General features: G+C 31.4%; 1 protein-coding gene across 5 annotated transcripts; it reads right to left on the reverse strand.

Moving 5' to 3' along the window:
- Positions 1 to 429: 429 nt before the first annotated feature.
- On the reverse strand, positions 430 to 8,952 carry LOC139898133 (aspartate--tRNA ligase, chloroplastic/mitochondrial-like). 5 transcript variants are annotated; one of them, XM_071880844.1, is made up of 15 exons: positions 8,520 to 8,951; positions 7,260 to 7,403; positions 7,078 to 7,187; positions 6,054 to 6,165; positions 5,865 to 5,936; positions 5,685 to 5,776; positions 5,480 to 5,591; positions 5,217 to 5,339; positions 4,874 to 5,069; positions 4,232 to 4,419; positions 4,074 to 4,145; positions 3,806 to 3,904; positions 3,595 to 3,675; positions 1,084 to 1,141; positions 430 to 734 (listed from the first exon to the last, which is right to left on the reverse strand). In XM_071880844.1, the coding sequence occupies exons 1-15, from the start codon at positions 8,898 to 8,900 to the stop codon at positions 565 to 567; spliced, it is 2,010 nt and encodes a 669-aa protein (XP_071736945.1). In that variant the 5' UTR covers positions 8,901 to 8,951; the 3' UTR covers positions 430 to 564. The 5 variants fall into 5 exon arrangements, 4 of the variants coding, with proteins under 4 accessions (XP_071736945.1, XP_071736946.1, XP_071736944.1 ...); XM_071880845.1 differs by having other exon boundaries at positions 3,824 to 3,904; positions 5,480 to 5,600; XM_071880843.1 differs by having other exon boundaries at positions 5,480 to 5,600.
- Between the last annotated feature and the right edge of the window lie 15,477 nt (positions 8,953 to 24,429).

Below are 24,429 nucleotides of genomic sequence, written 5' to 3' on the forward strand. Positions count from 1 at the left end.
GTTTCCATTTGTCTTTTGATCTATCTCAGTTTAGAAAGAGGGTATCTGATTCTATGTCTCATAGAAACATACTAATTTTCGGATTAAATGACAAAGAAATACGTAGTAACAATTTTACTTATTAAATTAAGAGCTATATTGAAATAGATTGTTAAGTAAAAAGTAAACATACCCTTAAGTGACATTACACACTTCAAATATATTTCAAAACTTCATGGTGCAACATAAGTGTACTAATGCAACTATCAATCTTTTTTCAACATCCCAATACAACCCGATTTGTACCATTTTTATGATATGAAGCTTATACTAAATAATCAATAACTAGTCAAATTACTCCATTTCAACAATTAATATATCCAAGAAGAGTAGCACATATTTATTCCTAAGGTAAATGGATCTCACTTTATGTGATAAAGGTTGTTGCTGTAACTAAAATACAATGAAGTATAAGTTAAAAATGATGTTGGTTTGTAACATGGCGAGTTTTCAAAACATAGATCAAAACAAAAAGCAATCCCTCCTGTTAAAAATGATGTTGGTTTGTAACATGGTTTGATACTATTATTGAAGGCGATAAGAGAGGTCTCGAAGTTGTTGAGGATCAACCTCCGAAGGTGAACGAGTAAGGGCACATTGTGCTGTTGTCGTTTTGGGGAACGCTATCACATCCCTTATTGAGCTGCTACCACTCAGTAGCATCACCAACCGATCCAACCCAAAAGCAATCCCTCCTGTCAAAGTCGGATTTATTAGTTCAAAGTTTGAATTTTTTTGGGTCAAAATAGGTCAAATACAGTCAAAGTCAATGTTGGTCAATGAAAGACTAGTCCCCGACTAGGGACTTTATCAACTTTGGCTACAATATGACTATGAAAGTCAACCACGTCGACTGTCATACATGAGGCTAACAAATAATTATGTGGCAAAATTGAATTTATGTTTTGATCAACTATTGAAGAGTGATGATGTTATGATTATCACTATATCTTCTAGACGACTTCAAAAATTTCAGATTAATTCATGGCATAATATAAGTAGTCCTTTTGACCTTGAAAAGTCAAAGTTATTGAAATTTCTTACCATGTGGAGGAGCACCCATGTCAAGAGCCTCTAGAAGATATCCAAACTTTGCTTCTGCCTGCAAATATATATATATATATATATATATATATATATATATATATATAGTGGTGGGATCAAGAGGGAAGTAACCAATCGGGGGGAAGCGGGGGAAGCAAAAATTTTTTTTTTTTTTTCGTTTTTTGAAAAAACCTTGTTCACGAACATTATAGATGGGATGAAAATATGAACATTTAGTAGAGACACTTTGTGATAAATGTTTTTATTTTGACGGGAAAACGCTCGAAGAAGTAATATATAACAATTATCGTGTTTTTCGAGCGTATGTTGAGGTTTTAGCTATTGGGGTTTAGATATTAGGGTTTAGATATTAGGGTTTATAGGGTTTAGATATTATGGTTTAAAAATTTAGGGTTTAAAGTTTAGATTTAGGGTTTAGATTTAGGATTTAGATTGAGTTTTAAACACGAACCATAAACCCAAAACACCAAACACCAAACCCTAAACTCTAAATCGGGCTAAATTTTACTTCACAAAACATGAAGAAAAAAAACGTTCATATTCTTCACGAACAATATTATCTTGAATGTTATTTTTGTCGATCGTTTTCCCGCCTAAAGAATAACATTCATCATGAAGTGTCTCTTCTAAATGTTCATATTTTCGTGTGATCTTGATGCCGGAAAAAAAAATTCCAAAAAAAAACGAAATTTTTTTTTTTTTTTTTTGCTTCCCCCGATTGGTTACTTCCCCATTGATCATGCCCATATACATATACATATACATATACATATACATATACATATACATATACATATACATATACATATACATATACATATACATATACATATACATATACATATACATATACATATACATATACATATACATATACATATACATATACATATACATATACATATACATATACATATACATATACATATACATATACATATACATATACATATACATATACATATACATATACATATACATATACATATACATATACATATACATATACATATACATATACATATACATATACATATACATATACATATACATATACATATACATATACATATACATATACATATACATATACATATACATATACATATACATATACATATACATATACATATACATATACATATACATATACATATACATATACATATACATATACATATACATATACATATACATATACATATACATATACATATACATATACATATACATATACATATACATATACATATACATATACATATACATATACATATACATATACATATACATATACATATACATATACATATACATATACATATACATATACATATACATATACATATACATATACATATACATATACATATACATATACATATACATATACATATACATATACATATACATATACATATACATATACATATACATATACATATACATATACATATACATATACATATACATATACATATACATATACATATACATATACATATACATATACATAGTGGTAGGATCAAGAGGGAAGTAACCAATCGGGGGGAAGCGGGGGGAAGCAAATTTTTTTTTTTTTTTTCGTTTTTGAAAAAACTTTGTTCACGAACATTATAGATTTGATGAAAATAAGAACATTTAGAAAAGACACTTCGTGATGAATGTTATTATTTTGGAGGGAAAACGTTCGAAGAAGTAATATATAACAACTATCGTGTTTTTCGAGCGTATGTTGAGTTTTAGACATTAGGGTTTAGATATTAGGGTTTATAGGGTTTAGATATTAGGGTTTAGAAATTTAGGGTTTAGGGTTTAGATTTAGAGTTTAGATTTAGGATTTAGATTGAGTTTTTAACACGAACGGTTTAGAGTTTAGGGTTTAGGGTTTAGGGTTTGGTGTTTTGGGTTTATGGAATAAACCCAAAACACCAAACCCTAAACCCTAAACTCTAAATCGGGCTAAATTTTACTTCACAAAACATGAAGAAAAAAAACGTTAACATTCTTCACGAACAATATTATCTTGAATGTTATTTTTGTAGATCGTTTTCCCGCCAAAATAATAACATCCATCACGAAGTGTCTTTTCTAAATGTTCTTATTTTCATCCAATCTATAATGTTCGTGAACAAAGTTTTTTCAAAAAACGAATTTTTTTTTTTTTGCTTCCCCCGCTTGGTTACTTCCCCATTGATCCTGCCGCTATATATATATATATATATATATATATATATATATATATATATATATATATATATATCAACTAGTAATTAAAAGCTGTTCAAATCGACCTTTGATCATTTGATCAACGTTTTAGTTATATGTGGTTCAACCAACGACCCACATTATCCACTATACTAATTGTGAACCACGTCAAATTACCATCATACCCCTGTGCACAATTACGTACACAAGTATACAAGCAGGGTATTTTTGTAATTTTGAATTGGGGCCTACAATTACTAGTTATTAGTCGCATCTCCTTACCTGATCAGGGGAGATGCCAACTATCTCTAGAACTTTTTGTTGGACATCACGTCGATAAATTCTCAAACTTCCTCCACCAATCTAGAAGAAGAAAACAAACCAAGATAAGTCAACTTTCCAAATATAAAAAAGTCAACAATTGATCACGTGAGCCTCACACATATGTTGCTATAACAATAACAAATAATTATGAAAATGTCAACGAAAATACCTCAACACCATTGTAGACCATGTCATAAGCCAAGGCACGAGCAGATGCAAGATCATTCATGTCTTCAGGGTTCGGGGCAGTAAATGGGTGATGAAGTGCCTGCAAAGTTTACGTATTTTTTTATTATCTTTTTGCTTCATGATAATTAATTTTGTTAAAATATTGTTATTATTTTATTAATTAATTATTATTATTATTATTATTATTATTATTATTATTATTATACAAATATATATTATAAATAGTAGATGAGTCTTATAGTACAAACCTCAAGCCTCTGCTCGATATCATTCCATTCAAACATCGGGAAATCGGTTACCCACAAGATAGAATGTTTGGCCTACGCATCACACAAAGTAACATGTTAGCATAATATACACATAAGTAAGAAAATAAGCGGGTCAACGTAATACATTAAGATCTTACATGGTCAACCAAGCCTAATATGTTGGCTACGTACATCCTTAGCCGGTCTAAGGTTTTGTTAACTAATCCACTGGGACCCACTGCAAACAAAATAAGATCACCAGGTTCGGCTTCACATCTTTTCGAAAACAATTCTTTCTTCGTAGGATCTAAACTTGACGTTAGTGCAGGAACTCCTTCGAGTTGACCTGCAAACAGGTTATGTTGACTATAAAAACGAAATTACACATCAATTTTCATTCTTATCCATAGATAAAATAATTTAGCTTATCTTTTGTTATATGATAATGAAATTACTCCTCTAATGTATTAAACAACAATAATTTATATGTGACTTAATTTGCACGTAAATAATGTTTCTGACAGTTAGACAAGTATATACACCGGACATTATATTATAGAAATATCTATAATCTTACTACCTTATTCATAAGCAGTACACTGTAGACTGTAACAGCAATAATACAGCTTCTATAATCAAATCTAGCATAATACTAATACTAACTAATTATAGAAGTTAAATGTATATGTACTGAAAATGAAAATGTCTGTGGTCAATCAACCGACCCATTTTGACCTGTTGACCCATTACCCAACCCATATTCGCTAGAAAAAAGAGCATATCAATTTTAAAAACTATACCATCTTCCATGATCTTCAAAAACGGTAAACCCTTTGCCCCAGATTTGATAGCTTCACTGACAATTTCGCCTTTTTTCAAAGCAGTGTTGGAAAAAGCTTTGGCTCCTGAAGGCACACGTAACACTTTGATAATTCCACCGCCACTTACGGCATCCGTAAAAACTTTGAAAGAAGAATCTGAGAAAATATCAGACACCTGCAAATGCAACATCAGTGAGACAAGTAGTTACATGAATTTTTCAATACACCAAAGCTTAAAGAAAAAGGTTTGCACTGTGAAAACACAAAAAAATAAAAAAATATGCTTTTCAAAAAAAAAAAAAAAGATATAAAAAACAATTACATCTTTGAGTTCAAGATCAAAGCGGGTATCTGGCCTGTCTGAACCGTAACGACTCATTGCTTCAGTGTAAGTAAGCCTTGGGAACGGATTTGGTAGCTCGACACCTTTGATATCTAGAAAAACCTGAAATATGCCAACAATTCATGAATTCATTATAATAATCAAGTCTTCATAGGATGATCCAGTCTAATTTTTCGTAAAAATTAAAAAAAAAAAAGAGATAGAGAGAGAGAGAGAGAAAAAGTTTATAAAGTGTATTTAACCTTTCGAATCAAATTTTCATTGAGGCTTAACATGTCCTCGAGCGGAGTAAAAGCCAATTCCATATCCAATTGTGTAAATTCAGGTTGTCTATCAGCTCTTAGATCTTCATCCCTAAAACATCTGCTCCAAAACAATCCTAAATTAGTTGAAATCAACAAAATAGAACATAATTATTACTGTAAGAAAAATATATAAAAGGGGGACCTTGCTATTTGATAGTATTTGTCGAAACCAGAGACCATAAGCATTTGTTTGAATAGTTGTGGACTTTGGGGCAAAGCGTAGAACGTTCCTGGCTTCATAAAGTGAACTAGTGTGAATTAAAATACAACTACCATAGCATTCGGAATACATCTAGACGTTAGTTAACTAAAAATGTAATACCTGAACTCTTGAAGGAACCAAATAATCTCGAGCACCTTCAGGAGTCGACCTCGAGAGTATTGGAGTCTCAATCTACCTTACACCCGTGAAAAAATCAGGATCAAAATAAAGTAGGAAATCTTTAATATTCATGAAAAAAGCATATGAATCATATTTGAAGAATTCAGACCTTAAGTTTCAAGAAAGTACCTCCACAAAATCATGCACATCTTCTAAATACCTTCTCATAAGCTTCAAAACTTGATGTCGTAGCATTATGTTGGAATTCATTTGTGGACGACGTAAATCAAGGCAACGGTATCTACAATTTAGATCATTAGCAAAAGATAATCCCAAAAACCATAATCCATTTTCAAAGTAAACGACACTATATAAGATATTAACGCTAATATCTATAAGTAGTAGTTTGTGCCCATTTACTTTTAAATAGGGTGATTCAAGTTACGAATCCTAACGACTCAATAGAATCTATACTTGAAGAAAACAAAACAAGCAAAATAACACCCTAAGATAACAACAAAATGTGTCAAACGGGTCAAACAAGTCAAAAGACCCCTAAGACAACAATGAACTAGCTTCAAAAGTTAATGCCCTTGCACTAAGTTTGAATTCATTTGTGGTCGACGTAAATCAAGGGAATGGTATCTACAAACTCGGTCTTGATACCTTTAACAAAAGATAATCCCAAAAACCATAAGTATATATTCTATTTTATGAAGGAAACACTTCAAAAAATAATGATGATAATATCTATAAGTGGTAGTTTGGCCCATTTACTTGAGAATAGGGTGAATCAAGTTGAGGGTCCTAACAATTCAATAGATTATATACTTAGAGAAAACAAAATGACACCCTATGATAACTATGAAATGGGTCTAACGGGTCGAACAAGTGTATATATAATGCATAAAATCTTCTTAATAATGATACTCCGTATTAGATAACTATTGAAAAGATATGTATTTCATAATCATACTTGAAACATTATAAATGTTAAGCATAACTGTTTTGGGTCAGCCCAACATACCAATGCAATCGTTACCAAAAAAACTACCCGTTTTGACTCCCTTCACAACCCACCCATTTTGCTACCACTAATAATGACAATAACAACAGACGGTGTGTGAATATAATGCGGAACTATCAAAAAGCGAGTTTTGTATCGCTCACAAACCATATATTCATGTGAGTTACAGAACTCTATGCTTTTTACCTCAAGCGGATTTCCTCTTTAATAGAATCTTTAGCATCATCTGAGCTGGTAACCAAGAACGGTAACTTGGCCTTCACAGAATTCAACACTTGAACTTGCTCTGCAGTAACCTGATGTAGATTATAAATTACAAATATATACATAATATCGGTTTTTAGACACTAAATCACAAATGGGCCTACCTCTATCATGCCAGTCTTCATGTTTTTATTAATTGAATCACTTGGACGTAACCGAACAACACCTTCAATAGAAACCACATACTCGAGTCTCAAGTCATTCACCACAGAATGAGCATCAGGGTATTCATTAGGAAGAGTTGTAACCTAATTTAACCAATCCAACAATATTAACAAATTAATGTTGATGCAACTATTAAATAGTATCACATCATAACTTCACACCAAAGATATATAGAGCAAATGACTTGTCTTTGCAACCAAGTTTCAATCTTTTTACAAGCCAATGCAAATAAGTAAATTTTAGCAAAATATATGCAACCATGTTACAACTAAAGAATGTGAAACAAAAATTCTCACTAAAGAAGCAACCAGTATTTTACTTTTTCAACTTAAAATACACAACAAGTTTCAATCTTCTAACAAGCCAATGCAACTAAGTTGATTTTTAGTTAAATATGCAACCAAGTTACAACTAAAGGATGTGAAACAAAAAATTATCACTAAAAATGCAACCAGTATTTTACTTTTCACCTTAAAAAAGACATCAAGTTTCAATCTTTCAACAAGCCAATGCAACTAAATTGATTTTTAGTTAAATATGCAAACAAGTTACAACTATAGAATGTGAAACAAAAAATTCTCACTAAAAATGCAACCAATATTTTACTTTTTCAACTTAAAAAAGACATTAAGTTTCAATCTTTTAACAAGAGAATGCAACTAAATTGATATTAAGTTAAATATGCAACCAAGTTACAACTAATGAATGTGAAACAAAAATTTCTCACTAAAAATGCAACCAATATTTTAGTTTTTCAACTTAAAAAAAACATCAAGTTTCGATCTTTTTACAAGCCAAAGAAACTATGTTAATTTTTAGTAGAATATTTGCAACCATGTTACAACTAAAGAATGTGAAACAAAAAATTCTCACTAAAAATACAACCAATAATTTACTTTTTTAACTTAAAAAAAGACATCAAGTTTCAATCTTTTTACAAGCCAATGAAACTAAATTAATTTTTAGTAAAATATATGCAACCATGTTACAACTAAAGAATGTGAAACAAAAGTTCTCACTAAAAATGCAACAAGTATATTGATTTTTCAACTTACAAAAACTATCAATTTTCCAACTTTATTGCATAAATAAGTAAAAAGCTTAAAACTTGCATATACAATTCACTTGCTCAGCAATATAATAAACATATTTACAACAAAATCATTGCATACAAAATCAAGAAAATCAGATAAGCAAACCTGAACAATTCCAGTATGATCTCTAAGGCTAATAAAAGTGAGTCCACCATGACCCCTATGAAGTGCAACCCACCCACAAAGTCTAACACGTTTACCCACATCATTCTCACATAATTCACCACATAACCCGTTTCTATTGACCCATTCAAGATTAGTGGTTTCGTGAATGGATCCGGGTACGGATTCTCGTCGTTGTTCTTTGGCAGTTGTGGGTTGATTACTGACAACAGGTTCTGTTATTGAAGCAGAAACTGAAGAAAATGGTTTTGTTAACAGGGGTTTTAAGAGGATGTGGTTAAGGGGAAAGAGAGTCCGGGTTTGGGTTGAAAGGTATCTGGATCGGATAGCTATGTCGGGTAATACCCGGAGAATAACAGACATGGTTATGTTGCTGCAATGGGGGATAGGGGTTGGAGCAGCTTATCTATCGAGAACGAGAAAGGATGAAAGAGGGTTTTATAGTTGTATATTAATATTAATATTTATATTTAATTTATATTTATTTACTTTATAGCAGTAAATTATTGCTTTTAGTTTGTAATGTATTTTATTGCGTTTAGTTTGTAAAATTATTTTATGGTTAAAGAATGATGTCGTTGAAGCGCAACTCGAGTCGAACTAAAAGGTATAACCAATGAAAGATTTAAATATTATTTTAAATTAACAATATATGTTCATCTCCGCGTTTAGCTATGTAATTATCGACTTTTAAAAATTTAACGCAAAATCAACGTGTATGAAAAGTACCCCAAATATTTAGCGTTTTTTTAAAAGCGTCCGTTTTACGTATAGTTAGTGACATTGTGTTCCTAAAATTATTTCGAGTTTAACGATGGTGTCGGAAAAATTTAATTCGTTGCGAGCGAGAAGATATGACCCGTTGAATATTTGGGTGGAGTTTATTTAAGATTTTTTTTGAAAATGGTTATTTAACACTTTACCCTCCTATTTAGGGGTCGATTTGAATATTTGAAAAAAGTGTGGGGGTCTTTGTTGGTATAGTGAAATTTAATTAGAATAATAAACAAAATGAGAGGACGAAAATGCCCCTAGTTACTATTCACCATTTTTGTCTATTAGATAATATATTAAAGTAATATTTATTACTCCGTATTTAATATTTAATTATTTATTTATATTTATTATTATTATATTATTTTTAGTTTAATTTTTATTTTTAATTTTAGGAGAAAAATAGTAACATAAATAAAGAATTTAAAAATCAACAAAGTACAAGACCGAATCATCCAGGTTCAAAAATCTAGCCTAACAAGATGGTTAAACGGCGACTGTTGCTTTTCCGATCTAGGGGTGGTGTTTGGTGTTTTTTCCGGCTAACCGGATTTTTAGGCTCTTTTTTTTTTTGTAAAAACGGCGACTTTTCCCTTTCCGGGTTGACTGGTTTTTGATGACTGGGCCGCTCTCCTTTGTTGTGTATTTGGTCTGATTCGCTCGTCCTTCCTCGTCACCGGTTTTAGTTCGGAACGAACCGGTGTTGTTGCCGCCTTGGCGGCTTTAGGGTCGTGAGAGGTTATCTCTAGAGTCGTTAAGCACCAAAAGAGTGGTTTCTCGGGTTGTTTACTGTGACGATCGCTCCAAATCCATATGGATGAACACGTCATTCATCGATTTCATTGCGAGGTATTTGACCTCTATATGATACGTTTTGTAAACATTGCATTCTTTTGAAAAGGCACACTATAAATGAATATTTAAATCAAAGGTTTTTGACATCTGATGATTTCTACATATAGACAATCACCGTAAATAATAGTTTACAATAGTAATTCCGTTGACAATGCAGTCAAAATAAGATACATGGTGATGATTTGGTGAATGCAACGTTTCCTTGATAAATATGCCATGTAAGACTCCATGCACATAGCTTGTCTAACATATAAGCAAACAGCGGAAGACTTCTAGGGAACCTGAGAATAAACATGCTAACAAGTGTCAACACAAAGGTTGGTGAGTTCATAGTTTTAATGTTGCGCATAATCTGTATATAAAGGTGGATCACAAGATTTCAGTTGTTTCATCCAGAAACGTTTATCAAAATATTCTACAAGATTGATCACCCTGGTAACTAAACTTAATGTATATATAATTTATACCCTTTGTATAATCATCTTAATAATACACGCAAACCAACGTGTACGCTTCTCAAATAGCATACGTCCGTTAAAAGGCTAGTGCTCTATCTCGGACGGGGTTATCAAGCCCTATGGATCCATATACTACTACTCGCGCCCACCAGTTCTTATAACTGGCAGTTACTAGTTACCAAAGCTAAGGGATTTTCGGTTCAAACTCAGTGTAGAATTTAGTATGTACTTGTATCCATTGCGTTTAAAATAAAGTGCATGTATTCTCAGCCCAAAAAAATATAGATTGCAAAAGCAATTAAAAAGGAAGCAAATGAAACTCACGCATATAAATATTGTATATCGGTTAATAAAGTATTTGCATGTATTCTCAGCCCAAAAATGTAGAGAGTAAAAGGGATCTTATGAAACTCACCTTAGCAGCATATAAAGTCGTTCACCAAAATGTGACCGAAACTCGGATTACCAAATAACCATAGATCTCAATGTATCAATATTGTGATTCAATATTGCAGGAAAGTACGTAGACGTAACAGAGATGATAAACACTAGTTTTGACTTGCGAACAATACCCATGAATATTACCCATAACCTCCATAGCTATAACCCATAGTTTCCTTAGCTCTATCCCGCTTGAAAACCCATTTTGAAAGTGACACGCTCAAGACCTCGTCGTAGTATTTTATGTATAATACTAATTAATAGCAACACTAATACTACTAATAGTAATATTAACATAAATAATAATAATAATAATAATAATAATAATAATAATAATAATAATAATAATAATAATAATAATAATAATAATAATACAGAGATAGATAGAAGTAGATATGTGTAAAAAAACATGCGCAAGAAACCTGGTATTTATAGCCATAATTCCTGATTCTGATGCTCATGCGATCGCATGGGTTTTATGCCTATTTCTCATGCGATCGCATGGCCGTCAGATCCAGCTCACATATTTTTTGTTTTCTTGTTTGTCGACATAATTAAATATAATATATATAATATATATAATTTAAATAATTAATTATATATTATATTAAATTCATGTGCATAGTTGACTTGTAAATTTCGTTCCGATGACTCGTACGTTGTCACTCGACTTATGTCCCGGTTCCGGTTTCTCGAACGCAATTTCGTACGCTTAGAAAACTCGCAATTTACGTTTTGTGACTCGTACTTTTGTCAAAATATAGTCTTAAATTATCAACAAACTATATCATTCAAAGTGTATCTTAAACTTTCGAGTGTTTTGGTCATTTACTTTTATAAATCATTGTCTCACTATTTGTTAATATATATATATATATATATATATATATATATATATATATATATATATATATATATATATATATAATAATAATAATAACAAATCGTTTTATGACCAAGTTAATATATATTTTCAACATTCATAAACACGTTTTAAATATACGTCGTAAGTTATTCATACAATTAATATTCCAACTTATCATATATATTCAAATAAATATTTAAACCAATAAGTTTAATGTACGGTATCAAAAAAATTAATACATTGTTACGTTTTCAAGTTATAGTATATATATATGTATCTATATACATATAATTGTTCGCGAATCGTCGAGAACAACCGAAAGGTATTTGAATATATGAAAATAGTTCAAAAATTTTGAGATTCAATTTTACAGACTTTGTTTATCGTGTCGAAAATGTTAATCATACAAAGATTAAGTTTAAATTTGGTCAGAAATTTCCGGGTCATCACAGTACCTACCCGTTAAAGAAATTTCGTCCCGAAATTTGAGTGAGGTCGTCATGACTAACAATAAAAATATTTTCATGCCGTATATGTGTTGATAAATAGAGTTTTATCACCGTTGAATAATATGGATAAAACAATCCGATTATTCGAAGCGTATGAGAGAAGTTATCGTAAAAGAGTGAAATGGAGAATAGAGATTCGTCTTAACTCTTGACGTATTAACGATTGATTTCCGTAATTTAAGGAATAGAAAATCTTCATAATCTAAATAAGATTTGATTCTTCGGAATTTAAGGAAATTAAGATTTCTTTTGATTAAATGCGTAATTTGCCTCGATTGCTATGTTTGATATTTCGCTATAAATTGACCTCTTCCGTTTCATTATTTTCATCACTCTTACATCTTCTTCCTCATTTCCTATTTTTAAAAGATTGTAAAAATGCTTCATCCAGTTCTGATTCTTGATATACTCCTAACTTTCATATCTGTCATTCTTCTTTTTCATCTACCACCGGATGAAGTTATTTTCTTCTACCATTACCTTGGGGTTATAGTGTTTTTCATTCTCCCGTGTCTTTATATTGCTATACCCATTGATATACACGGTTTGTAATTTCTGGGTGGCTGTTGGGTTTTATATCTTCCCTTATATTTCGATGTTTCTACTTCTGTCTTTCCATAATCATTGACATCCACAGTTAATACTCTCTCTAATTTACTGTGATTTATATATACTCCCATTGATATTTTGAAGCTTCATGCTTTTGTTTTATCTTCCTGACTTTAAATCAAGCGAATAATGGTCCAGAATTCGTAGGTATGAATTTCGGAATGAACATAATTAATGTTCTAAAAAAAATGGTAATAGCACAATCTGACTTGTCAAATTACCAGAATACCTCGAAAAGACCGAATCATTAAGAAAATATTTTCTTGATGGTTTAGAGGTTAAATAGAATGAAAGAGTTATGTAACATGGTTTATAATGAGGGTATGATCTGTGAACCTTTATCACGTTCCATTAGAAACTCAGCACGACTTACTGTAATATAATCACGTTGATCAAGTGTCATTATATTATATTAACTCATGCTTCAGTTCCCAACACCACTTCAAAAATATTCATATTTTAAACTCGAAGGTTTCAGAATTTAGAAACTAAAATAGTTTCTTTTATGATGTTACACAGATATCGCAAGGAGAAAATTGATTTCCGATGAGAATGATTATGGAATTATCTCCAGAAATATGGAGGATATTTATAATGAAAGATACGATGATATCTTAGAATTTCTAATATCAGAGGATGATGAAGAATATTGTTCGCAAGGGTTTAGATTCGGAAGCAAGGTATTCGTTAATGGCTTCAGAAGATACTGAATAATTTAGATTCTTTGAAGGCAGGTTTAGTCTTTGTGATTTATCCACAGCCTCTTTCATACTTTGCTCAATCCGTTTTTCAGTTCCAAACCTTCTCTTTTTCTGAGCTTTGCCAACACACTATTCTTTATCATCAAACTTTTGGCTGTTAAGATCGTTTACAGTTTTTGCTGCTTCATCAGCATTCAAAGTTATCATAACCGAATCGTTGGTTATCAATCCGAGGTGTTTTCAAAAGTTTGAAGGGTTTGCATGAAGATTGTAATTGTCAAGATACATATGATGTTCTAGAATTTTGAACGATACAATTTTTTTTTCTGGGTTTAAATGAATAGAAGTGATGTTCTAGCACAGTTTTGAAGTCAAAGTATAGCATTTGAAAGATGTAAGAATCTAAGAGTGATGTTTTCTGTTAAATCTTGGCTTGGATTCTGATTTTTCAAAATCAGAATATGTAATTGAATTTGTATGGAAACGATTGTATATCGTTGTGAGCATAGTTAATAATTTTTGAATCAAAGTTGAAGAATGTACAATATAACATATTAATTGTGAACTTATATATTTCCCGAGTATTACCTACCCGTTAAAGATTTCACAATTAATACTTTGTACAAAAGAATTTTTTATTACCGTCTTTATGAAAATATATGTATGTATATTTTCTTCAGATGTAATACAGATTTGATGAGTTAATATCATATTAAGCTCATTTGATTTTTGAATTGAATGAATAATCTCTAAAACATTAAGGATTACATAATCTTCGCGGAGTATTTCACTAATGAAATCAATACTTCATTATTTATTCTTATTCCTCGGTGAAGGATGTTGATGCTCGTGGAATTCTTATGAACTTCATAAGATATAAATGATGTTTTCTAAAAAGTTTCGAGTACATCGAAGATAAAAGTGTAAAATCAAATATGTAATTGATTAATACACTAAGTTCATTATGAAATGGAATTCATTGAGTTGAAACAGATATTTGTAGTTAATGATGGTTAAGTTGTTAACGAAGGATGTACATCATAGCATATTAGTAATATGAATTAACCGAGTAGTATCTACCCCTTAAAATTCACACGTAATAGCTTAGTACGAAAAGATTCATGATGGTTTTAAAATTTATATATATAAGATATACATATAAATTCTTTGGATGAATTGAGTTATTACTTCATAACTCATTGATACAATATACTCGTTGTTGACTCGTAATGATGTCCATGGTGCTTTCTTGAACTGACGGAGCTTGTGATGTTAGAGGTGCTACTGATTCTGACGATGTTGACAGCACTGACTGTGCTGGTGAGGCTAATGGTACTGTTGATGCTGTTGGTAAAACAAGTCTAGCTTGTATCTTACACCATTCGGATAAGGGTTTCTACTCTATCTGATTTAGGGTTAAGGCTAGAATAGATAATCTCTAAACTTTAGAAATTACATAATCGCCGTAGAATGTTTCTCCGATGAAGTTATGAATCCATACTTCATCGTTTGTCGTTGCTGGTACTTCTTGGTACCTATAGTGCGTATGATGTTGATATCCGAGGTACAAATTGTGATGTTGAGGCGTGTGATGCGGATGTGGTTGTTGGTGGTGGTAATGATCCTGTTGGTGTGGATGATGGTGGTACCTGTTATGCTGCGGGTGCTGCTACTGGTGTTCGTAACCCTTGCACCATATTCTCCAAAGCCACTACCCGAGCACGAAGCTCGTTGACTTCTTCTATTATACCGGGATGATCGGTGGTTCGGACGATTGGAAAAATAAGATTTATAATATGGGATAGTATATAATCATGATGAGATACTCTGAAAATGAGAGAGAAAATAGTATTACGAATAGGTTCGCCGGTAAGTGCTTCAGGTTCTTCGCCAAGAGGTGAATGTGGTGGATGGAAGGGATCACCTTCTTCTTGTCTCCAATGATTAAGTAGGCTATGAACCCATCCCCAATTCATTCAGAATAGGTGATGGTTGATTGGTTGATCCATTCCGGTTACACTTTCTTCAGAGTTCAGGTGAATATCCATATCGGAATAGCTGCCGGAATTTAAGGAATTTGAACTAGATACGGGATCCATCTTGTATAATTAGAGAGATGATTTTTGATATGAAATAGATTATAGAATTTGATTGGTACTCTTCAATACATAATTTACATATGTATATATAATACCAAAATCCCGTAAATTACGGAGAAATTTTCGGAAGATGGCAGTCAAGGTTTACTGTAATAGATATGCCAAGATATGAATTTTGTCTATACACTATCTATGCAATCAATGCAATAAGACGCGTTTAGACTTAAGATGATAGACAGGTAATTTCTGACAAGAAATGATAAGCAAAACTTTTGACATGCAGACACAGTCGAAGTCCAGACTTACTAATGCATCCTAACAACTATCAGTTAGACACACTTATGCAAGACCTGGTTCACTAGGACCAACGCTCTGATACCAACTGTGACGATGGCTCCAAATCCATATGGACGAACACATCATTCATCGATTTCATTGCGAGGTATTTGACCTTTATATGATACGTTTTGTAAACATTGCATTCTTTTGAAAAGGCACACTATAAATGAATATTTAAATCAAAGGTTTTTGACATCTGATGATTTCTACATATAGACAATCACCGTAAATAATAGTTTACAATAGTAATTCCGTTGACAATGCAGTCAAAATAAGATACATGGTGATGATTTGGTGAATGCAACGTTTCCTTGATAAATATGCCATGTAAGACTCCATGCACATAGCTTGTCTAACATATAAGCAAACAGCGGAAGACTTCTAGGGAACCTGAGAATAAACATGCTAACAAGTGTCAACACAAAGGTTGGTGAGTTCATAGTTTTAATGTTGCGCATAATCTGTATATAAAGGTGAATCACAAGATTTCAGTTGTTTCATCCAGAAACGTTTATCAAAATATTCTACAAGATTGAGCACCCTGGTAACTAAACTTAATGTATATATAATTTATACCCTTTGTATAATAATCTTAATAATACACGCAAACCAACGTGTACGCTTCTCAAATAGCATACGTCCGTTAAAAGGCTAGTGCTCTATCTCGGACGGGGTTATCAAGCCCTATGGATCCATATACTACTACTCGCGCCCACCAGTTCTTATAACTGGCAGTTACTAGTTACCAAAGCTAAGGGATTTTCGGTTCAAACTCAGTGTAGAATTTAGTATGTACTTGTATCCATTGCGTTTAAAATAAAGTGCATGTATTCTCAGCCCAAAAAAATATAGATTGCAAAAGCAATTAAAAAGGAAGCAAACGAAACTCACGCATATAAATATTGTATATCGGTTAATAAAGCATTTGCATGTATTCTCAGCCCAAAAATGTAGAGAGTAAAAGGGATCTTATGAAACTCACCTTAGCAGCATATAAATTCGTTCACCAAAATGTGACCGAAACTCGGATTACCAAATAACCATAGATCTCAATGTATCAATATTGTGATTCAATATTGCAGGAAAGTACGTAGACGTAACAGAGATGATAAACACTAGGTTTGACTTGCGAACAATACCCATGAATATTACCCATAACCTCCATAGCTATAACCCATAGTTTCCTTAGCTCTATCCCGCTTGAAAACCCATTTTGAAAGTGACATGCTCAAGACCTCGTCGTAGTATTTTATGTATAATACTAATTAATAGCAACACTAATACTACTAATAGTAATATTAACATAAATAATAATAATAATAATAATAATAATAATAATAATAATAATAATAATAATAATAATAATAATAATAATAATAATAATAATAATAATAATAATAATAATAATACAGAGATAGATAGAAGTAGATATGTGTAAAAAAATATGCGCAAGAAACCTGGTATTTATAGCCATAATTCCTGATTCTGATGCTCATGCGATCGCATGGGTTTTATGCCTATTTCTCATGCGATCGCATGGCCGTCAGATCCAGCTCACATATTTTTTGTTTTCTTGTTTGTCGACATTATTAAATATAATATATATAATATATATATATAATTTAAATAATTAATTATATATTATATTAAATTCATGTGCATAGTTGACTTGTAATTTTCGTTCCGATGACTCGTACGTTGTCACTCGACTTATGTCCCGGTTCCGGTTTCTCGAACGCAATTTCGTACGCTTAGAAAACTCGCAATTTACGTTTTGTGACTCGTACTTTTGTCAAAATATAGTCTTAAATTATCAACAAACTATATCATTCAAAGTGTATCTTAAACTTTCGAGTGTTTTGGTCATTTACTTCTATAAATCATTGTCTCGCTATTTGTTAATATATATATATATATATATATATATATATATATATATATATATATATATATATATATATATAATAACAAATCGTTTTATAACCAAGTTAATATATATTTTCAACATTCATAAACACGTTTTAAATATACGTCGTAAGTTATTCATACAATTAATATTCCAACTTATCATATATATTCAAATAAATATTTAAACCAATAAGTTTAATGTACGGTATCAAAAAAATTAATACATTGTTACGTTTTCAAGTTATAGTATATATATATATGTATCTATATACATATAATTGTTCGCGAATCATCGAGAACAACCGAAAGGTATTTGAATATATGAAAATAGTTCAAAAATTTTGAGATTCAATTTTACAGACTTTGTTTATCGTGTCGAAAATGTTAATCATACAAAGATTAAGTTTAAATTTGGTCAGAAATTTTCGGGTCATCACATTTTCTCGGTTGGTGCCCGTCCTCCGTTTGGTCTGGGCTTTGACTGGTTAAGGTTTCTGGGTTGGCTGCTTCTGGGGTCTGCTTGGAGGTGTTGATCGTCGGGGATTTAATCTGGGTTTCTGGTCGATGCGGCCTCGAGGGAGGTTTTCTTGGGGTTCCAGGCGGGTGATTGGATTCGGATGTTCGTGCAGGGGTTGGTGCGGTTGGTGTGGGACTCGTGGGTTCTGGCTCACGGTTGCAGACTTCGATTCAGGTGAGGACCTTTTTTGGGGTTTGACTTTCTTCGTGGTGGTTACGTCAATTTGCAACGGGCACGGAGTTTATAGTTTGTTTGTTCGGGTCTACGGGATTTTTCTTCCCGGTTTGTGATGTTGCTTTCAATGTTTATTAATTCTATACGTTAGCTTGTCTTTGTATAGGTGAGTTCAATAGGGCGGTTTGTGATACGCCTGTCAAACAGATTTTATAATCCGTCTCAATTGTAACACCACAAGATCGTCAGATCTTCATTTTATTTTTTTATATATATGTTTTTTCGCCAAAAAAAAAAACAAAAACAAAAACAAGATGGTTAAACATATACTGTATTTATTTGAAGACCAACAATTTTATATTTTTTTATAATTATATTATATTTATATTTATATTTATATATTCAATTAAAACTCCATTCGAATTGATATTTTCACTTTTTGTCGGAGCATCATTTTCTCCAATGATTCTTTTTAGATGGCTCATGTTACTGCGGGTGGATATAAATTTCATGGTTGTATTAGTTAGAGTAAAGTTCATTTTTAAAGATGCTTCGCGGTGTGTGTTTGTGTTATGTTTTAGGCTATCTCATCTCATAAGAATTGCTGGATTTGGGATTATGAAATTCAATTGATCATTGAATCATTCTATTTAACTTCTTTTTTTGCTAAAAATAAGAGGCTCGAAGTTTTGTTAAGATATTGAAATTGATCAGACGAGCTACCAATTTGTGTTGAATTGGCATGTTGGCAAAATGGTAGATTCATACATGCAAAGAATTTGGTAATCCTGGCCTCATTTCACTTGCATATGTTGACCGTATCACAGATGAGTATAAATAAAGCACTTTGCAAGCTCAAATACCGAATAACTATCCTCGTTAGTGATTTCAAATAATTATCTTTAAAAAACTACCTCAAATAACTAACCACTAACTTCAATGTACAACTCTTAATGCTTAAACTATTTTCTTAAGTATAGCTCTATCATTAGATAAATAATAATATTTGACATTTAATTGCTCACCAAACGAAATACTATTGATTCCCAAAACCATTCATGTACTTGGGTTGGCATAGGATTGACTCTTTGGTGCCATCGGTGCCAATCATAGCGCATGAGTTTTGCTTGTGGTTTGGTGTGTCACACTAAGGGTGTTCATCGGTTCGGTTTTCGATTTATTCGGTTCAGTTTTTTCGGTTTTAAAATTCTAAAAATTAAAACCAAAAATCAAACCGAAACCAAATTCAAATATCAAAACCAAAACCAAAACCAAAACCAAAACCAAAACCAAAACCAAAACCGAACCGAAAACCAAATTTGAATTCGGTTCGGTTTCGGTTAAAACCAAATTAACTTCCACATCGATTTTTTTTTTACTTTTTTCTCACGATGTAAATAAACATTATATTATTAACTTTGTAAGTATCATACTAAAATAATATATATAATCAAACATATACACAAATTTTAGAAAATAAAATAAGCTTATATAACATCATAATACAATACATTTTATATCAAAAAATAAACAAAACCAATACCAATAGCAAAACTAAAACTTTCTCTGTTTTAGTCATAGTGTATACTTTCTAATAATAAACTGTTGTAAAGCAGTGTATATAAATTTGATTGATTCAACGTGCACACACACATAAATTGAACTGAATAGCAAATCGACTTGAAATGATTACAGTTTCAAAAATGTAGAGTTAAAAGAAAAATTATGAAATTAAAGATTAAAATAGGATTTCAATCCAAGTAAACCGAATTTGACTTGAAGAGTTAAAATATCTATTCAAAATCGTTTCTCGTACATGTATACAATAATATAAATAACTTAAAATATTTATTTAATATTGTATAAATTGAATTCGGTTTAATATTCGGTTTTCGGTTAACCAAATTAAAAAATTTCAAAACCGAAAAACCGAATTAAAATTCGGTTTCGGTTTTTCTCGATCCGAAAACCATTTTTCAAATTCGGTTTGGTTTTTTCCGATTTGGTTTCGATTCTATATTCGGTTTAAATGGTTTCAAACCAAATGGTGCACATCCCTGTGTCACACCACCATTGATGCGAGTGCTATAAGTAAAAACAAATGAGTTTATTAAACACCTTTTATTTTGGAACAACGGAAATTTATTAGAAACTAAAACATCCCGTTGTTTTCGTTCTCGTTGAACTTTCTTGCTATGGTACCTTATAAAGTCGCCCGTTTTTTAGAGTTTCCTTGAATCGGATCTTTAGGCATATCAATCTTGAAATGTCCCGTTCTTATTGATTAAAAACGTTCCATATTAATTGATTTCGTTGCGAGGTTTTGACCTCTATATGAGACGTTTTTCAAAGACTGCATTCATTTTAAAACAAACCATAACCTTTATTTCATCAATAAAGGTTTAAAAAGCTTTACGTAGATTATCAAATAATGATAATCTAAAATATCCTGTTTACACACGACCATTACATAATGGTTTACAATACAAATATGTTACAACAAAATAAGTTTCTTGAATGCAGTTTTTACACAATATCATACAAGCATGGACTCCAAATCTCGTCCTTATTTAAGTATGCGACAGCGGAAGCTCTTAATAATCACCTGAGAATAAACATGCTTAAAACGTCAACAAAAATGTTGGTGAATTATAGGTTTAACCTATATATATCAAATCATAATAATAGACCACAAGATTTCATATTTCAATACACATCCCATACATAGAGATAAAAATCATTCATATGGTGAACACCTGGTAACCGACATTAACAAGATGCATATATAAGAATATCCCCATCATTCCGGGACACCCTTCGGATATGATATAAATTTCGAAGTACTAAAGCATCCGGTACTTTGGATGGGGTTTGTTAAGCCCAATAGATCTATCTTTAGGATTCGCGTCAATTAGGGTGTCTGTTCCCTAATTCTTAGATTACCAGACTTAATAAAAAGGGGCATATTCGATTTCGATAATTCAACCATAGAATGTAGTTTCACGTACTTGTGTCTATTTTGTAAATCATTTATAAAACCTGCATGTATTCTCATCCCAAAAATATTAGATTTTAAAAGTGGGACTATAACTCACTTTCACAGATTTTTACTTCGTCGGGAAGTAAGACTTGGCCACTGGTTGATTCACGAACCTATAACAATATATACATATATATCAAAGTATGTTCAAAATATATTTACAACACTTTTAATATATTTTGATGTTTTAAGTTTATTAAGTCAGCTGTCCTCGTTAGTAACCTACAACTAGTTGTCCACAGTTAGATGTACAGAAATAAATCGATAAATATTATCTTGAATCAATCCATGACCCAGTGTATACGTATCTCAGTATTGATCACAACTCAAACTATATATATTTTGGAATCAACCTCAACCCTGTATAGCTAACTCCAACATTCACATATAGAGTGTCTATGGTTGTTCCGAAATATATATAGATGTGTCTACATGATAGGTCGAAACATTGTATACGTGTCTATGGTATCTCAAGATTACATAATATACAAACAAGTTGATTAAGTTATGGTTGGAATAGATTTGTTACCAATTTTCACGTAGCTAAAATGAGAAAAATTATCCAATCTTGTTTTACCCATAACTTCTTCATTTTAAATCCGTTTTGAGTGAATCAAATTGCTATGGTTTCATATTGAACCCTATTTTATGAATCTAAACAGAAAAAGTATAGGTTTATAGTCGGAAAAATAAGTTACAAGTCATTTTTGTAAAGGTAGTCATTTCAGTCGAAAGAACGACGTCTAGATGACCATTTTAGAAAACATACTTCCACTTTGAGTTTAACCATAATTTTTGGATATAGTTTCATGTTCATAATAAAAATCATTTTCTCAGAATAACAACTTTTAAATCAAAGTTTATCATAGTTTTTAATTAACTAACCCAAAACAGCCCGCGGTGTTACTACGACGGCGTAAATTCGGTTTTACGGTGTTTTTCGTGTTTCCAGGTTTCAAATCATTAAGTTAGCATATCATATAGATATAGAACATGTGTTTAGTTTATTTTAAAAGTCAAGTTAGAAGGATTAACTTTTGTTTGCGAACAAGTTTAGAATTAACTAAACTATGTTCTAGTGATTACAAGTTTAAACCTTCGAATAAGATAGCTTTATATGTATGAATCGAATGATGTTATGAACATCATTACTACCTTAAGTTCCTTGGATAAACCTACTGGAAAAGAGAAAAATGGATCTAGCTTCAATGGATCCTTGGATGGCTCGAAGTTCTTGAAGCAGAATCATGACACGGAAACAAGTTCAAGTAAGATCATCACTTAAAATAAGATTGTTATAGTTATAGAAATTGAACCAAAGTTTGAATATGATTATTACCTTGTATTAGAATGATAACCTACTGTAAGAAGCAAAGATTTCTTGAGGTTGGATGATCACCTTACAAGATTGGAAGTGAGCTAGCAAACTTGAAAGTATTCTTGATTTTATGAAACTAGAACTTTTGGAATTTATGAAGAACACTTAGAACTTGAAGATAGAACTTGAGAGAGATCAATTAGATGAAGAAAATTGAAGAATGAAAGTGTTTGTAGGTGTTTTTGGTCGTTGGTGTATGGATTAGATATAAAGGATATGTAATTTTGTTTTCATGTAAATAAGTCATGAATGATTACTCATATTTTTGTAATTTTATGAGATATTTCATGCTAGTTGCCAAATGATGGTTCCCACATGTGTTAGGTGACTCACATGGGCTGCTAAGAGCTGATCATTGGAGTGTATATACTAATAGTACATACATCTAAAAGCTGTGTATTGTACGAGTACGAATACGGATGCATACGAGTAGAATTGTTGATGAAACTGAACGAGGATGTAATTGTAAGCATTTTTGTTATATACATGTATATACATTTTAACTGAGTCGTTAAGTCATCGTTAGCCGTTACATGTAAGTGTTGTTTTGAAACCTTTAGGTTAACGATCTTGTTAAATGTTGTTAACCCAATGTTTATAATATCAAATTATTATATTATCATGATATTATGATGTACGAATATCTCTTAATATGATATATATACATTAAATGTCGTTACAACGATAATCGTTACATATATGTCTCGTTTAAAAGTCATTAAGTTAGTAGTCTTGTTTTTACATATGTAGTTCATTGTTAATATACTTAATGATATGTTTACTTATCATAGTATCATGTTAACTATATATATATCCATATATATGTCATCATATAGTTTTTACAAGTTTTAACGTTCGTGAATCACCGGTCAACTTGGGTGGTCAATTGTCTATATGAAACATATTTCAATTAATCAAGTCTTAACAAGTTTGATTGCTTAGCATGTTGGAAACATTTAATCATGTAAATATCAATCTCAATTAATATATATAAACATGGAAAAGTTCGGGTCACTACAAATCTAACACTGTGCCGACCAAACTTCTTGCGGTGCCCATAATTTCTGTTCATCGGTTCACGCGGTTGATCTTTACCCTTTCTTTGATGGTTATGTTTTTTCCTCGATCTGTCAGCTTTAGTTTCTTACGTTTGTACGTGTTGGGTTTGTTGTTAAAAATTTTGTTGTTGAAAATTTACGGGTTGAAACCCGAGTTGTTATTGAAG

Source organism: Rutidosis leptorrhynchoides, chromosome 3, assembly GCF_046630445.1.
Source record: "Rutidosis leptorrhynchoides isolate AG116_Rl617_1_P2 chromosome 3, CSIRO_AGI_Rlap_v1, whole genome shotgun sequence".
In the NCBI taxonomy this organism is placed as follows: domain Eukaryota; kingdom Viridiplantae; phylum Streptophyta; class Magnoliopsida; order Asterales; family Asteraceae; genus Rutidosis; species Rutidosis leptorrhynchoides.

Coding starts and splice junctions, on each gene's coding strand:
- LOC139898133 (XM_071880843.1), bottom strand. CDS start 8,900: ATGTCTGTTATTCTCCGGGTATTACCCGACATAGCTATCCGATCCAGA. Junction 7,404..8,519: donor ATCATACTGGAATTGTTCAG/GTTTGCTTATCT, acceptor TGGTTAAATTAG/GTTACAACTCTTCCTAATGA. Junction 5,340..5,479: donor ATGAAAATTTGATTCGAAAG/GTTAAATACACT, acceptor GGCATATTTCAG/GTTTTTCTAGATATCAAAGG.